Source organism: Aspergillus neoniger, assembly GCF_003184625.1.
Source record: "Aspergillus neoniger CBS 115656 unplaced genomic scaffold BO87scaffold_1, whole genome shotgun sequence".
Classification (NCBI taxonomy): domain Eukaryota; kingdom Fungi; phylum Ascomycota; class Eurotiomycetes; order Eurotiales; family Aspergillaceae; genus Aspergillus; species Aspergillus neoniger.
The window spans coordinates 1,020,593-1,036,627 of NW_020291129.1; the positions used below are offsets into that span (position 1 = coordinate 1,020,593).

At 51.2% G+C, this 16,035-nt stretch overlaps 6 protein-coding genes across 6 annotated transcripts; 4 read left to right on the top strand and 2 right to left on the bottom strand.

Moving 5' to 3' along the window:
• Positions 1-181: 181 nt before the first annotated feature.
• On the top strand, positions 182-1,791 carry BO87DRAFT_7153 (PQ-loop repeat-containing protein). The gene has a single exon (XM_025629506.1). It carries the CDS (start codon positions 293-295, stop codon positions 1,586-1,588), a length of 1,296 nt encoding a protein of 431 aa, XP_025485294.1. The 5' UTR covers positions 182-292; the 3' UTR covers positions 1,589-1,791.
• Positions 1,792-3,087: 1,296 nt separating this feature from the next.
• Positions 3,088-5,118, bottom strand: lcb2 (putative serine palmitoyltransferase 2; the record flags this gene model as incomplete). Its single annotated transcript, XM_025618972.1, has 1 exon — positions 3,088-5,118. One exon carries the CDS (start codon positions 5,116-5,118, stop codon positions 3,088-3,090), a length of 2,031 nt encoding a protein of 676 aa, XP_025485295.1.
• A 1,452-nt stretch (positions 5,119-6,570) lies between these two features.
• Positions 6,571-9,267, top strand: BO87DRAFT_371961 (acetoacetate--CoA ligase family protein). Its single transcript, XM_025622168.1, has 2 exons — positions 6,571-7,193; positions 7,287-9,267. Exons 1-2 carry the CDS (start codon positions 6,972-6,974, stop codon positions 9,144-9,146), a joined length of 2,082 nt encoding a protein of 693 aa, XP_025485296.1. The 5' UTR covers positions 6,571-6,971; the 3' UTR covers positions 9,147-9,267.
• A 336-nt stretch (positions 9,268-9,603) lies between these two features.
• BO87DRAFT_371962 (mitochondrial-processing protease subunit alpha) lies at positions 9,604-11,668 on the top strand. The gene is made up of 2 exons (XM_025622169.1): positions 9,604-9,786; positions 9,874-11,668. The coding sequence occupies exons 1-2, from the start codon at positions 9,682-9,684 to the stop codon at positions 11,518-11,520; spliced, it is 1,752 nt and encodes a 583-aa protein (XP_025485297.1). The 5' UTR covers positions 9,604-9,681; the 3' UTR covers positions 11,521-11,668.
• A 262-nt stretch (positions 11,669-11,930) lies between these two features.
• On the top strand, positions 11,931-12,857 carry BO87DRAFT_381846 (mitochondrial import receptor subunit TOM22; the record flags this gene model as incomplete). Its single annotated transcript, XM_025624574.1, has 3 exons — positions 11,931-12,048; positions 12,263-12,552; positions 12,804-12,857. 3 exons carry the CDS (start codon positions 11,931-11,933, stop codon positions 12,855-12,857), a joined length of 462 nt encoding a protein of 153 aa, XP_025485298.1.
• Positions 12,858-13,524: 667 nt separating this feature from the next.
• On the bottom strand, positions 13,525-15,928 carry BO87DRAFT_371965 (uncharacterized protein). Its single transcript, XM_025622170.1, has 5 exons — positions 15,663-15,928; positions 15,186-15,602; positions 14,250-15,117; positions 13,906-14,158; positions 13,525-13,812 (listed from the first exon to the last, which is right to left on the bottom strand). Exons 1-5 carry the CDS (start codon positions 15,829-15,831, stop codon positions 13,801-13,803), a joined length of 1,719 nt encoding a protein of 572 aa, XP_025485299.1. The 5' UTR covers positions 15,832-15,928; the 3' UTR covers positions 13,525-13,800.
• Positions 15,929-16,035: the final 107 nt, after the last annotated feature.

The following is a 16,035-nucleotide window of genomic DNA, read 5'->3' on the forward strand; positions in this document are numbered from 1 at the left end:
GCATGCCTTCACCTCCCTCTCCTTCCTCTCTCTCTCTCTCTCTCTTTCTCTCTCTTCTTCCTTCTTCATCTTCTCTCATATTCTTCCCCCGTCTTTCTTCTCGCTGCTGACGGGATTGCCCATCACCAACTATATTGTCGGGCTTCTTCGCTTTGTTCGTCTTATCGCCCTTATCTAGCGTTCCTTCTTCATACCGCTACAGAGACACGTCCTATACTTCCAACAACCAAGATACCTCTGCTGTCTCTCCAGGTCACACACAGATATTAGACTCCCGACACAAGCAATAGCCATGCCTCCTCCTCTCTTACAACAGATTCATGCAGTGCTCCCGCAACACTGTGAACCGACAACTCCCTTCCTCGCGGCCGTGTCCTCCTACCTCCACATCTGCCTCCCCACACCGTTAGCCTTCGTCTCCTCCGTTCTCGGAACCCTCAGCATCGTGTCCTGGCTCTTCGCTCAGCTCCCACAAATATACAAGAATTATCAGATTCAGTCGACGGCTGGCTTGTCGCTGTTCTTTCTCGTGGAATGGTGTCTGGGTGATACTAGTAATCTTCTGGGTGCCCTGCTCACCCGGCAGGCTGGCTGGCAGGTCATTGTGGCTGCTTACTATGTCTGCGTTGACGTGACTCTGGTCTTCCAATACTTCTGGTACACACACTACAAAGGACAGTATGATGGCTACGGTGCCCTCTCTCATTCGGAATATGGTCAGCCCCCAGGTAGTGTCTTGGAGGGCGTCTCGTTCTCCGACAACGGCTCTTCCGATCATGCCCCTCGTTCTACCGGGTCTCCCTTGCCGTCGAACCCCAAGGATGTGAAAGATATGAAGGAACCTGCCGCGCCAACTTCCAACGGGCAGTCTCCATCTTACTCCAATGAGAAGTTGAGCTCCTCTAAGCGCTCAATCACCCGATCCAGCAGTGGCCCCAGCCTCCCAATGGGGTCCCCACGAACTCTGCTGTTTGCATCAATGCTCTGCGCCGTTGTGGCCAACGCTGCCCCGACAGAGCAGCAAACAACTTCCGAATCCTCACAGAAGACTCTCGAGATCCTCGGCCGCATCATCTCCTGGATGTCGACATTCCTCTACCTTGGCTCGCGGCCGCCCCAACTATACAAGAACTACTGCCGGAAGAGCACATCAGGCCTTTCCCCATTGCTTTTCATGGCCGCCTTTTGCGGGAATCTCTTCTACTCCGCCTCCCTTCTTACCAATCCCAACGCCTGGTATGACCTCCCTGCCTATGGTGGTGGTGGCTGGGCCGACGCAGATGGCAACGACCGCCTCGAATGGGTCACCCGCGCTACTCCCTTCTTTCTCGGCGCCTTCGGTGTGCTAGCCTTTGACGGTCTCATGGGCGTGCAGTTCCTCATGTACGGAACCCGGGATGACGAGTCTATCATGCAAGTTGAAGACCCCAAAGACGGACGTAGTCGTTGGACCCGCGTTCGGGGTTGGATGAGGGGCTGGATCCCTTCAGTGTCACCTGCGCGACGACTTCGTTCTGATGCTCCTGTCTCTTCAGAAGAGAACCAATCTCTCCTGCAGAATGAGCGGGGGAGATACGGTACAGTTTGATTATGATTTCATTCTGTATTACTACACCCTACTTGTCGCTATTTTTTTGGTTTCTGCATACCGGTACCCGACACCACTCAGGTCAGGCACCCGCATCCAACAGGCGAACATGATTTATCTTTACGACTTTATGGCTTCCTATCCCCATACACCGGGAATAGACTTTGTTTTTCTTTCATATCTTCCTATTGGCTGCTTATTTGGCGTTAGCGATCACCTGCGGCGGTTGAACTGGAGTTCTTCATTTCAGATATTCTTCACCAAGACGAAGACTTGATTCTTAGCCGAGCATACATAGCATTTGCTTACAGGATGGTCTCTTTGGGCGGCGCTTTTGGTTATTCTTTGTTTCGGGGACGGGTTTTGGATTCTCACCTGGATTATACATGGCATTCTTTTTCATCCATCAATACATACTAGATGCATACATACAGCAACGGCATATATGAACTTTGCTTTGCTTTATTATGCTCCGAATTGAAGATGTAGTAGAGCATGCGTTGGCATACATATACATACTGCTACTGTCGTTAGATTTCATCATCGATAGATAGATCAATTGTCTTTGTTCACTACCAGCATAGACCATAATCGAATCGAGCAGTTGACACTATATCTCTTCATCTACATAAGTACTACTACCGCTACTAAAGAAAAAGATTATGAGTAAATGCATCAAAGATCAAATGGTAAATATCAAAATTTTCATGAAAAGAATATTAACAGTCATCTAATTATAATCGCTAATGTGGGTGCCCCAACCGCGAATCGCCGGGCCCAGTTGTGTGTGATGTGTGTGTGTTCAGTCCATTGCATTACCACCCCCTTTTTCTTCCTATTCTCTTCGACTTCTCTTCTCTCTCATCAATCTCATTATGTAGGTACAGTTTGCATGGCCCCATGTTAATTTGAACAATAAGTCGCAAGTGGCTCACTCTGGTCCCAGCCCTCCAGCACTTGGTGAGGGGGACCGAATCAGCAGTAATATCTATAGGTTAATAATGAAAGAAGGGACAAAGGGGGAGGGGAAGAACAGAATGGGGGGTGTGTGGGATAGGAAGCATGTGAATTGAAGAAGAGAAAGGAAAGAAAAGAAAACAGTTGGCACGCGAGTCATGGTCGTTTGTTCAGTTGAAACAGCGGGATGACATGACTCGTGGGCTTGAGAGAAGTGATAAGCAATGTGCAATTGGGTAAGGGATGCTACGGCGCATTCGCCGTGCTTTGGGGATTCATGGTCTTCTTTGAATTTCCATTCTGTAGTGCGTGTAGGAGCCAAAGTCAAACATAAGCATGACAACCGCAAGGTTGTCTAGTGATACACGGGATGTGGATGGGATAGCCTCGAATCGACCAGCGACGCGGCGTGACCAGTATCGGATCGATCTGGTTCATGTGGTGGGCACCTTCCGAACATATATGCGACCACATCGTCAAGAAGCATCGACATGGTTCGGTGGTGCAGAAGGCAGGTTGATCAGAGACCAGTAAACGGCCAACTAGTAAAGTGGCGACTTGACATCTTGAACGCCTCGTCTGATCACATCCTCAATCTGCCATCTAGGAGGAATGATCTTGGAGTTGCGTTTGCGACGCAACTCTTGTTCCTTCTCCGGAGGGGGCATCGCATCCTCCGGCAGGGCACCTCCCGCGATACCTGTCGAAAACTTGAGCTGCAGGACATTGCCGATTTCGTCGCAAGCTGTTAGGATGCGGTCAAGATCCTCCTTGGTGTGGGCAGCAGAGACGCAAAAACGGGCACGAGAAGAAACCAGCGGCGTAGCAGGATAACCCACGACGACGACCGAGATTTTCCGCTTTAGCATTTCGTGGGAAAAGGCGGGCATTTTGGCAGGGTTGAAAAGGAGAACAGGGATGATCGGCGAATCATCGTGGCCGTACACTATAAAGCCAAGACGCTTCAAGCCCAGGCGGAGATACCGTGAGTTGAAGGCCAAACGCTGCAGTCGCTCTTCACCCTGACCGGGGATGAGTTCGCCGTTGATGATCCGCAACGCCGACATGATTTGCGCCAAAACTGCCGGAGCAGGAGCCTCGCCATAGAAAACACCAGAGTTGGTCGCTCTAAGCACATCAATCATCGCCTTGTCCGCAGCGATATATCCACCGTTGGCACCGAAGGACTTTGTGAGGGTTCCCATGAGAATATCAACTTCGCTGGTGTCAATTCCAAAGTAGTCACAAACACCACGACCTTTAGGACCAATGGCACCAATGGAATGGGCCTCATCAACGAACAGGTGGAACTTGTAGCGCCTCTTCAGCATGACCAGTCCAGGGAGGTTGCACATTGAACCTTCCATGGAATAGAGCCCTTCAACGACAACCAGGATCTTCTTCCAAGGCCGGTGGGTACGGGGTTGACCTTGGCTGATAGCTTCGCGCAGTTTACACTCCAGATCCCGCATGTCATTGTGCTTGAACATAGCAATGGAAGCACCAGAAAGACGTGCACCAAACCGAATCGAGGCATGATTGAGCTCGTCGGAAATGATAAGACAGCCCTTGTTGACGAGAGCGGGGAAGATGTTCGCGTTGGTACCAAATCCCATGGAGAAAACCATAGAAGCCTCTTTGCCAACGAACTTGGCGACCAACTCCTCTACCTCCACATGAAGATCCTGCGATCCAACCTCAGCGCGAGTACTGGGGGAAACGATACCATACTTGCGGATCGAATCCTCGGCAATGTCCGCACATGGACCCTCGGATTGAGCAAATCCAAGGTAGTTGTATGAACTCAGGTTCAAGGTGTCAGTGGTCGTTCCAGTGAAGTAGAAGTGCTTGTTGTGGTCATCCGTGGCCCGGTCGATTAGCGTGATATAGCGACCAGGAACCCCAGTGACGGGACGTTCGAAGCAATCGTTGATTCGCAATTTGAGACGGCGCACGTAGAAGTTGTCGAAGTCACTGTTCAGGGCGCCATATCCATTCTGGGGCTTAAGATGCCGATAGTTCTCTTCGCGGAAGCGCTTTCCAAAGAAGTCTCGCACATGACCGAAAGCGATTAGGATAAGATAACTGATATAGGTGGTGAGGAGGTAATAATACGGGGGTTCGTCCATCACAGGCTCGGGAAATGTACCACCGGGATGCTGACTGGTGTACCGGTGGCTATGGTGGCCGATGGGGCCGAACTGAGCATGTTGCTTAGCCAGGCGACGAGCCTCTTCGGGCGAAGGCGGCTGAAAGAGAGTGGTCGGTGGTTCGTCCATGTTCGGATTATCCGCTGTGGCAGTGGAGAGAGAGATTGTAGGCAGCGACAGAGAGGCTGAACTGATGGGTGGGGTGGCAGTGCTAGAGTTCAGGATTCCACTGGCCGATTGGACAGCGGCCTGCGCAGTCTGAGATTCGGCCTTGGACTTAGGGGAGGTCGAAAATAGCTGACTTAGGCGGTTAGGTTTAACGGCGGACGCCTTGATGGCGATACCACCCTTTGCGGAGGCAGGAGAAGAAGAGGGAGCGTTGGAGGGGTCGTTGACGAAAGAACTAGCAGCGCGACGAGGCATCGCAAGGAAACAGCTAGACACGAACGAGCAAAGTTGTGCAGCACCGAGGAAATGAAGGAAATTCCGCCGCGGCTCTTGAGCAATTAAATACGGCAAGCACTACCTAAAAGGTAACCAGCGAACTTTTGCTTCTAGGCAGCGTTTTCCTTTGATCTGGCCTCCTTTACTCCAGCGCAAAAGGGAATGACAATGATTCGGTGTCACCTACACACGGCGGAGTCGAATGTCAGTCACCATTTCACCAGGCGGGGAGAGCGACAATAAAATAGCTTAGCGACCGAAGGATTGTGGTCGCAGGCAGAGACAGGCACTCAGATGACAAGAAGCGAAGAGAAGAGGGGTCTAAGGGGGGAGAGAAAAGGGAAGAGTCTTGTCGAGAGACTCCGGAGACTCCGGGGCTAATCGGTCACGTACCTTCGCACGTGGAGGAACAGTAGCAGAGGGCACGGAACCCTTCGACGACGGGATCTGTCGGGACCCCTAAGCCAAAGGGAATTAAACGACCAGATTAACCGTTAAAGAAGCAGGACCTTTTGTAGGGTTGAAGGTTGGCAAAGGAGGAAAAGGGTCGGTGCTGGGAAAGAAGGTCGGAAAGGGAAGACGAAGAGCGCCGAAGGTCGAATAACGGGAAGAAGACAGATTGGAGTGAGATGAATAATGGAATTTTGTGACGCGAATAAGAGAAAAAAACAGCCTCAAAGAAAATAGTAATGAATAATGGCACCAAACAAGGTACGAGGCTAAGAATCGAAGCGGAGCTCAGGCTTGCGTACTGTAAAGTGAAAGCAATACTGTGTAGGGTTTGGTTGGGGTGAAAAAAGCGCAATTTTCGCTGGCGAGATTTGCAAATGACGATGGGGTTACGGGTGGGAAGTGGAGCCTCCGACCCATCGGACACTGTCACAGGGCGGTATTGTTTGCTGGTTCTTCACTATCCGTGCACCCTCCCAGTACCTGAGCCACTGGTATTCTGACGGTAATCATACCCGCCGCCCCTGGACCCTTCTGCAAGTTCCTCGATTTGTTTTCATTCGTTGCACGCCTGGATTCTATCGAGTGTTTTGACTTTCTATTATCCCAGAAAGGGGCAACGCAAGGTGATAGTCACCAGGAGCACCTTGAAACTGCCATTTATGCCGATAATCTGACAGCCTGGATTTTCACCGCTAGTTAGTTTCTCCCAAGCACTTTATTAATTATTCTCTTGCATCAATCGCTTTGCATTCACAGACTGCAGGTTGCAGCGTACATGTTCCTGCCTCAGGCGAGACCCTGGTCACGGCTCAAGTTTCCGAACGAAAGACGGGTCACAGGACGAGGTCGTGGTTGATTGATATAGTCCAACTCACAATATCTGGATGATTACCAGCAAATAGGATGGACAAACGTGTTAATAGATGCCTGGGGACTTTCAATTCTATAGTTATATCTTCACTCACTGTATCCCCACTTGATCCCAGGCGATTGTCTGCCCACCGCGGAAATCCCCTTGCAGATTCCGTCCCCGGCTTCCTTGAGTCGGCTCCGGGGTACTCCGTAGATAGATCGGGACGCTCACAACCCGAGCACGCACAACAGCCTAAAAGGAAGTCCTCGTTGCAGTTTGAATCCTTTTCCTTGTTCACGTTTGGAAGGTATCTGCAATTGAACAAGAGCCGTATGATTAAATCGGGTCTCGAATACTGACGAACCACTAGCCACAAAGGTTTGAACTCTATCAGGACGGAAGGACCTCGGGTCACTTTGACTGCAACCTTGCTGGCACTCCGTACCACCGTCTACTACGTACACTTATAGTTAGATCAGCAAATTCGCAGTCATCATCCACTGGTTCAAGTCAACAATCATTCACAATGACTAGGTCCAGTGACGATACGGTACCCAAGGAACTATGGCGACACTCGAGTCCTTGCAGTACCCAAATCTACGACTTCATCCAATCCGCCAATGCCAAGCATGGCCTGTCCATGTCCACTTACAATGATCTCTGGCAGTGGAGTGTCTCTGAGCCCGCCAAGTTCTGGGAGGATGTATGGAAATATACTTCCATCAAGGCCCATAAGTTATATGACAGTGTGAGTATACTAATACGCTCTTTCGAAGCGCAACACAAAGGCTGCTGTTAGTGCTTGTCTCCTTTGACATATGATGGCTAATTATCCTTATAGGTTCTGAGCACGGACGGACTACTTTTTCCTCGTCCCAACTTTTTCGAGGGGAGTAGGCTTAACTTTGCTGAGAACCTCCTGTATCCGTCTTCGTCTCCTGATGAGAACGCGGTTGCGATAATCGCTGCCACGGAAGCGGATCGGGAATCTGTGACCTGGAAGGAGCTGCGCGACCGCGTACGCAGATGTGCCAACTCGCTGAAACAATCGGGTCTGCAGGAAGGAGACCGTGTGGCAGGGTTTCTTGGTAATCATACCAACACTGTTGTGGCGATGCTGGCAACGGCATCAATTGGCGCCTTCTGGACAGGCGTCTCGCCTGATACTGGCGTACATGCGGTGCTAGAACGTCTCAAGCAAATAGAACCGAAGATCTTGTTCGCCGACAATGCATCTTTATACAACGGGAAGGTGCACGGGACCGATGCTAAATTGCGTGAACTCGTGCCGGGGCTGCCGAACCTGGAGTTTCTCGTCATCTTCGAGACAATCCAGTCCTACAAATTGGACCCTCAATTCTTGGTACCACTACGTGGCAAGGTTCTTACCTACAAATCATTTCTTTCTACGGCCAGCAACCCTTCCGCCCCTCTGGAATTTGCAAGTCTGGGACCCGAACACCCTGTCTACATCTTGTATTCCTCGGGAACTACAGGGGCACCAAAGCCAATTGTCCATGGTGCACTGGGAACGCTGCTGCAACATAAAAAGGAACATGTGCTTCACTGTGATCTTCGTCCCGGAGATCGCTTGTTCTACTTCACGACGACTACTTGGATGATGTGGCATTGGCTTGTTTCCGGTCTTGCCAGTGGCGCTACCATTGTGCTCTATGATGGTTCCCCTTTTCGGCCATTCGACCCGGAAGGTGGGAAGGGTGAAATGGCAATGCCACGCCTGATTGACGAACTGCAAATCACGCACTTCGGAACTTCTGCCAAATACCTTTCCATGTTAGAGCAGGCTTCCCTACATCTAACCAGTCATCCTCACCGTCCAGTAAGCTTGAAAACACTGAAAGCTATTTTTAGTACGGGCTCTCCATTGGCGCCGTCTACTTTCGAGTACGTTTACTCGTCTATCAAGGCAGATCTCATGTTGGGTTCGATCACCGGCGGGACCGATATCTTGTCGCTATTTTGCGGCAGTTGTCCCATCCTACCTGTCTACAAGGGAGAGATCCAGTGCCGCTGCTTGGGAATGGCTGTTTCAGTCTACGATTACGCTGGCAATGACGTTTCTACTTCCGGTGAGGCCGGCGATCTGGTGTGTACGAAGCCATTTCCTGCGCAGCCTGTCATGTTCTGGCCTCCCGGTCCGACAGGAGCAGAGAAATACCGCAAGAGTTACTTTGACGTCTTCGGGCCAACAATCTGGCACCACGGTGATTTCGTGCGTCTGGAACCCCACACTGGAGGTGTAGTGATGCTGGGTCGCAGTGACGGAGTTCTGAAGCCAGCCGGTGTTCGGTTCGGTAGCGCAGAGATATACAATGTTCTTCTGAAACATTTCGCAGATGAAGTGGAAGATTCTCTGTGTATCGGACGTCGGCGGGATGGAATTGACACCGATGAAACAGTCGTCCTTTTCGTGAAGCTGGCATCGTCTGGTGACGCTCCAACAACCATGCCGCCCGACCTCGCAACTCGCATCCAAGCGACCATTCGCAAGGAGCTCAGCCCTCGTCATGTCCCGGGAATTGTGGATGTCTGTCCCGAGATTCCGGTGACATCCAACGGCAAGAAAGTTGAAAGCGCTGTGAAGCAGATCCTGTGCGGTCTCAACATCAAAATTGGTGCCAGTGTGGCCAATGCCTCGTGCCTTGACTGGTACCGCGCTTGGGCTGCGGCGCACCCATAGTTTCGTAGTAAGGTCTCACTCAATAGATGGTCTGGGAAAAGCTTAGAGTGAAGCAGTATGCCATTTTAAGATTGTTTGTTCACGGCCTATAGAACTAGATAATGAAGTATTTCTTCTTCTAGTGGCGAGGTCCATGGTGTCTCTGTGCTTTGTCCGCATTACTCAATTAGCGATTCTAGATCTCCCATTACTAACCAGGTGCAAGTAGGAAATCTCAGTTTTACCGATGACTCAGGCTCTGTAGGAACCTAATACAAAAAGAACGGAACGGGTAATTACAAGACAAAAAATCCCAATTGTAAAGCAGATCGTCAATCCAGAGACATCATATCCTGCTTGTTCTAATTTACAGACAAGTCTGACGTCGTGCGCCGTGCCTGTGGTGATTAGATAAGCGATCTGAGTCCAAATCCTTGCGGGCGCCGGCCGTGACGACGACATCTCCGGAAACGCCGCAGCTTTCACGCCGTCCGGGAAAGGGAGCAATTTTGAAATGAGTACTCTCGGCCCATTTCATCCATTCATATCTGTCAATATGCGCCGTTCTGTACTACGGGCCGTTGAGTCCGCAAAGCCTCTTGCCCGCGTGCCTCGTTCCGCATCTAGAGGCTTTGCTACTGTCAATGAGAACGGTTCCAAGGTAAGTTCTTCCAATGCAGGGAATCTGACTTGATGGTTCTGGTCGGACTTGGGATTAAATCTAACTACCTTGTCTTTCACTGTGTAGGACCCTGCCGAGCTTGATCAGATCACTACTTTGCCCAACGGTATCCGCGTTGCTACGGAATCCCTGCCTGGGCCCTTCTCTGGTGTCGGAGTTTACGTCGATGCCGGATCTCGCTATGAAGATGAGAGTCTGCGGGGTGTGAGCCACATCATGGATCGTCTGGCTTTCAAGTCGACCAAGTCGCACACCAGTGATCAAATGCTTGAGGTTTTGGAGAGCCTTGGAGGAAATATCCAGTGCGCTTCTTCTCGGGAATCCTTAATGTACCAGTCCGCTAGTTTCAACTCCGCTGTCCCGACGACTCTGGGACTCTTGGCTGAGACTATTCGGGATCCTCTGATCACAGAAGAAGAAGTTCTTCAGCAGTTGGCTACGGCTGAGTATGAGATTGGAGAGATCTGGTCCAAGCCTGAGCTCATCTTGCCCGAGCTGGTACATACCGCGGCCTACAAGGACAACACATTGGGAAACCCTCTGCTTTGCCCGCACGAGAGGCTGGGCGAGATCAACAAAGCGGTGGTTGATAAGTACCGTGAAACCTTTTTCAACCCAGAGCGCATGGTTGTCGCTTTTGCTGGTGTGCCGCACGCTGAGGCCGTCAAGCTTACAGAGCAGTACTTCGGTGATATGAAGACACACAAGAAGACAGACGGCCCTGTTCTCTCGGGCACGGGCATCGAGACTACTTTGTCTGAATCGCAGTCCGCCGCTGAGGAGGGCCAGGTGCCCACCATTCCCCAGTTCACTCCGTCGTCCACCACAACTACCACCGCAGCCTCCCCCAAGTCGGGATTCCTTTCCAAGCTTCCCTTTTTGAAGAACCTCTCCAACTCCGGCTCTCAGAGTTCCTCCACGTCGCCGCTTGACCCATCATTGGTGCAGTCGTCGACGTTAGATCTCAACCGTCCTTCCCACTACACCGGTGGTTTCCTCTCTCTTCCTCCCATTCCTCCCCCTGCAAACCCCATGCTGCCTCGGCTGAGCCATATCCACCTTGCCTTCGAGGCCCTTCCGATCTCGAACCCTGATATCTATGCCCTGGCAACTCTCCAAACACTCCTTGGAGGTGGCGGTTCCTTCTCTGCCGGTGGTCCCGGTAAGGGAATGTACTCGCGTCTCTACACCAACGTGCTGAACCAGCACGGATGGGTCGAAAGCTGTATCGCGTTCAACCACAGTTACACGGATAGCGGAATCTTCGGTATCTCCGCATCTTGCAGCCCGACACGGACCACCGAGATGTTGGAGGTCATGTGCCGCGAGTTCCAGGCTCTCACTCTCGACACGGGCTACCAAGCCCTGCAGCCGCAGGAGGTTAACCGTGCGAAGAACCAGCTTCGCTCTTCGCTCCTCATGAACCTAGAGTCGCGTATGGTGGAATTGGAGGACCTCGGACGTCAGGTCCAGGTGCACGGCCGCAAGGTTGGTGTCAAGGAAATGTGCGCGCACATTGAGTCTCTGACTGTGGAGGACCTGCGCCGGGTTGCTCGGGAAGTCTTTGGTGGTCTTGTCGAGAACAAGGGCCGTGGCACTGGCAGACCCACCGTTGTTTTGCAGGAAGGCGAGTTGGAGGGTTACAGGCTCCGTCCTTTCCCCTGGGAGGAGATCCAAGAGCGGATTGCCCGGTGGAAGCTGGGAAGGAGGTAATTTGCCGTGCAGTTGAAGCCCCGACATCGCAGCGACTACCTGTGCTGTTCACGGGGTATAGAGGGATGTAACAACCTCCATTTTCTTCACTCCATGTAATTAGAGATAGCCATATACAATCATGTACAATATATATTGCCCGAACATCCCCTTTTCCCTGGAACAATTGAACGTATAAATTTGGGGCGTCGCGTGGATGCATCGGCTGCAGTAGAAGCTCCTTACCGTATTGAGTTCGTTTCCGCCCGGGAAAAAAGTTGGATCCGGAAGGTCGAACCCGCCGTCCTCCATCAATCTCCGTCCGTCCTCAACACTTTCATTCCATCACCTCGACCCTCGCCCGTACTTCCTGCGACTCATTACACTATCAATACACCTTTTTAATCCCCTTTTCTACAACCACCGTCACAATGGTCAAGCTTACCGAAGTCGAGGATGAGCACTTCTCCCAGGAGAAGCCCATGCCCAGCAAGCACAATGTCCTTCTGACCTCGGACGACGAAGAGGAAGACGACTACACTGACACCGGTTAGTATCCTGATAACCCATAACTCAAGGCACAATTCAACCGGGCGCTTGTTTTGCTTGAACAATTGCACTGTTACCTTCACCTTCATCCACCGCGCAACAACATCCGGAAGCATTATCCATCCACGCCGAATCTGATCCATCTATCCATCCGTCCATCGGCGCAGCCGCTCAAAACACATGGCCTTTCTTTTCTAACATGCTATACGTATAGAATCCGAAATCTCCGTCGAGTCCGACCTCGAGGTCGATGGTGAGACCTTCTACGACCGTCTCTACGCCCTGAAAGACATGATTCCTCCTTCCACACGCCGCTCGGTCACCAGCACCGTCAACTCCGTCACCTCTTTCACAAAGTCCAGCATCCAGTTCAGCGGTAAGGCGCTGTGGATCATCAGCACCAGTGCCTTCCTCCTCGGTGTCCCGTGGGCTCTGGCCTACGCCGAAGAGGAGCAGTACATCCAGATGGAGCGCGAGCAGGGCATGATCAAGGGCGCCAACGAGGTACGTTACACCCATTCCTTTTCCTCATTTTCATTTTTGTCGGGCTATCTTTTTGTCGCTTGGCTATCACTATTGTTGTTATTGCCATGTCGCCTTGTCCCGAGGTAGTTGGCGATGACGTGAAAACTCTTTTCCGTTCTTATTACGTGCCAAGAACGGAGATACACACGTCATTTGGATCCCCCGTTCAATTTTTCGATGTCTTGAGAGGATTCCGAACAGCAGCTAATTACATTGTTTCCCAACATCAGATGCTTACGCCCGGCGCCCCCGGTGAAGAGAAGCCCGCTCAACCCTCTTTGTAAATGAATACCGCCGCCAAAGATGAAGATCGCAACTGGTGGGAATAGTTGATTTGCCATGGCCTGTCGAACCGCCACTACCCTAATATCGAGCCTGTCCAAAGCCCCTGTTGTCGTTAGGCTTTTGGTTTCTCACTGAATTCGGGCGGTCTTCCGGGAGCGCAACGTCAACGTTCAGGCGGTGACGTTCATCGATGAAGTCACATGCACATCTAGTCGATTTTTCTGTTCCAACACAAAAAGAAAACGAGTCAGACAATTTTGATTTAGCGATGCATGATCCGGATTACATTGGGTTAAAAGCAGGTGTGTACTATCGAGGATATGGAATAATCGCGAAACAACCAACTCATTGAGTTGGCGCGAGGAAGATATGAAAGGGATGGTATGGTTTCCATATGGACATGAAGGAAAATCTTGCCCACTTGTTACTGTTCGGAATCTCTGGCCTCTTAACTTGATGCTTTTCTCCTCTCTCAACCTTTGATTCCAGAACTTCTGGCTTGGGCGATGTGTGTATTTCTATACTGGTTTATTTTCCCCCTGGTTACAATGTTCGTTTCGTTTTATGTCTATTTCCACCATTTTTGGAAGTCATGTTTCTAGATAATGAAATGTGAATGATCTTGAAATATATTCAGGAAGAAAGCTATATGAGCCGCGTACATTTTGTCCCTGCGCTAAGAGAAGACCGAAGATGAATAACAGAAATAGGGTATCATAGTATGAAGGATAAATGTACAAGCCCCCGAAACGAGACGACAACAAGATGAATATGAACAGAAGAATTGCGTAAAGGCGCGCATTCGAAGAAAGTCGTGATCCTGACCGCGCGCATCAGACCTAGTACATGACACCGTCCAGACAAATCACCCACAAATGGATCAAATGTGTGCAATCGAAAGCATCTCATCAACTGCGAAGCAGAAGAACCTTGCATTACTCACTACCCAAGCGTCTATGAGAATAGATGACATGGTCAGCAAATGCTCTCAGCTGACGCATAATCTGAATGATATGATGATGACGATGATGATAAAAAGAAACATACCGTAGTTTCTCTCGCAGTTCGTAAATTTATATGGAAGTCACGCCACAGTTTCTTGACTTCGCCATTCGTTATCATTGATTCAACTGCTTTCACGGCGTACTTGGTCTTCTTCTTCGTGCTCCAGTGGCTGCGTTCCACGACTCTCGTCTCGGATAGATATCCCTGGTGTTCGAGATAGCCGGTTACCCATTCGTTGAGGTGGAAGCGCCAGTGGGTTAGGGTGTGGGCTAGGGTTGCTTTGTTTTTGCAGTGGCTGGTGGTGGTGGGGAGGATGGTGTTAGCATGTATGGGATGGGATCTCTGGAATTCAGTGGAGTGGAAGGGGGATGGGATGGGATGCTTACCGGCCGAGGAAGAAGCGGGTGTTTTCGTCTGCTAGGATGTGGCCGTCTCGGTCTCTTTCTTCGTGGTCATCGTCTTCGTGTTCCTCTTCTTTCTCTTCCTCGTCATCGTCGTCGCTGTCGTCGTCGGTGAGCGGTTCGAGTGTTTTCAATGAATAGGCTTTCCCGTATAGTTTGATGTCGAATGAGGCTGGATGACCTGAGCGGTTGCAAGCATCGCATGGGTGGTTCTCTATTGTTGGGAATGTCGTGATCTCAATCTGAGGCCTAGCTAATAGAGCTCTCCGGAATTTGGCGTTCCAAACGGAGGAGACGAGCTGTGATCCGGTGCGGCCCTTGACTTCGTCTTCGAGTTTGCTGAAGGCGACTTCGTAGACCGGGTCGGAGCGAGGGAATGCCGGGTTGAGTTGATTATGCACCATCCACTCTACTGCGTCTTGGAAGTAGTCCTTGAGTTGCTTGTAGGCATGTCGGGAGAATTCGATGGGGATATCTTCTAGGCCCGTGGGAGCCCCTAGAGTATCATCATCGTCTTCTAGCACAAAGTCGTCTTCATAGCGGTCTAGATCATCGTTGCTTGCGATAGCGGATTCAACGTCGCTTTCTTCTAGTCGGGTGCGGAACTGAGGCTTCCGTTTAGGGCTCTCTTCATGAGTTTCGGATTCGTCCTCTTGTTCACTTCCGTTGTCACCGTCACCATTGCTGTCGCCGCCGCCGTCGCCCATTTCCGACTGCTCAAGATCACTCTTAGATTCCTCGGTATCAGACGCTGTCTTTCCTGCCCTCCGACGACGTAAAGCTTCCAAATGTTGTTGTCTTTGGGCCCGTGCTGAGTTGGCAAGTCGACCTCGAGTGCGGGTATCTTTGACCACTGTAGCCAGACCTGTCAGTGTGACCAGCACTTGGAAAGGGTCTCATATGTTGGTTATGTGAGTTTACCTGAGTCCTGCAGCGCCTGAAGATCTTCTTCTATGTCCAATTCGTCCTGTTTCAGCTCGCGACGCGGCGTCTGGGGGACGTCGGGGCTTGCGTTGCGCGTCCTGCGCTTTCTGGGAGATATGACCAGTTCTTCTTCCGAGTCACTATCATCGGCCGTGATAGCAGGCTGGGGGGCCACACCACGTCTCAATTTTCGGCGAGATGCAGGAACAACCTCATCTGCATCGCTTTCCGAACCGGCAGCGGGTTTCTGCGGGGTCGCGGAAGGAGATTCGGAACTGGATACGTCTGTCCTCTTGCGCTTCAGTGATCCTCGGTTTGGGGTTTTGCGCGTGCTGCGCACGATCTCTATATCGCTATCACTGTCGCTAACTGGTTCTGCTTTGGGTTCGGGGGTACGTTGGGGCGGAGACTTGGCTATCGGCATCCCACTAAGTCAGTATCGATTATCGCGCAGTGGTTATGATACAATCTCACCATCCTGTTGAGAGCGACCTCTCCGGAGGACTGGCATGGAAGGATGCGCATAGCGCAAGTTTGCGCGACGATCATTTTCGTTGTCGGAGTCCTCTTTCTTCGTCGGCGGGGAGCTCAACGGAGCGAAAGCCAGCCGCGTCTGCTTTTTCTTGCCGTATGTGCGGGGCATCGGGGGTGGCGCAGGGATCGGCTATTTATGGTAGTAGGGATCGCTGAGTATAGTCAGAGTAGAAGATGGACGTTTCGCCCTGATTGTAGAAATAGTGGCCAAGTCGGAGGACTGAATAAAGACTGTCAGAGGATCTGATGTCTTCACTTCGCGCGCAAGAGTCGCGTCTCGGTGTCACGAGAGCACGTGATGGCTAATAGCTAC

Bases quoted from the DNA above. Each gene is read 5' to 3' on its own strand.
- BO87DRAFT_7153 (XM_025629506.1), top strand. From the start codon at position 293: ATGCCTCCTCCTCTCTTACAACAGATTCATGCAGTGCTCCCGCAACAC.
- BO87DRAFT_371961 (XM_025622168.1), top strand. From the start codon at position 6,972: ATGACTAGGTCCAGTGACGATACGGTACCCAAGGAACTATGGCGACAC. The intron at 7,194-7,286 runs GTGAGTATACTA...TTATCCTTATAG, and splicing joins CCCATAAGTTATATGACAGT to GTTCTGAGCACGGACGGACT.
- BO87DRAFT_371962 (XM_025622169.1), top strand. From the start codon at position 9,682: ATGCGCCGTTCTGTACTACGGGCCGTTGAGTCCGCAAAGCCTCTTGCC. The intron at 9,787-9,873 runs GTAAGTTCTTCC...TTCACTGTGTAG, and splicing joins TCAATGAGAACGGTTCCAAG to GACCCTGCCGAGCTTGATCA.
- BO87DRAFT_371965 (XM_025622170.1), bottom strand. From the start codon at position 15,831: ATGCCCCGCACATACGGCAAGAAAAAGCAGACGCGGCTGGCTTTCGCT. The intron at 15,603-15,662 runs GTGAGATTGTAT...GGATGCCGATAG, and splicing joins AGGTCGCTCTCAACAGGATG to CCAAGTCTCCGCCCCAACGT. The intron at 14,159-14,249 runs GTAAGCATCCCA...CACCACCACCAG, and splicing joins ACCCGCTTCTTCCTCGGCCG to CCACTGCAAAAACAAAGCAA.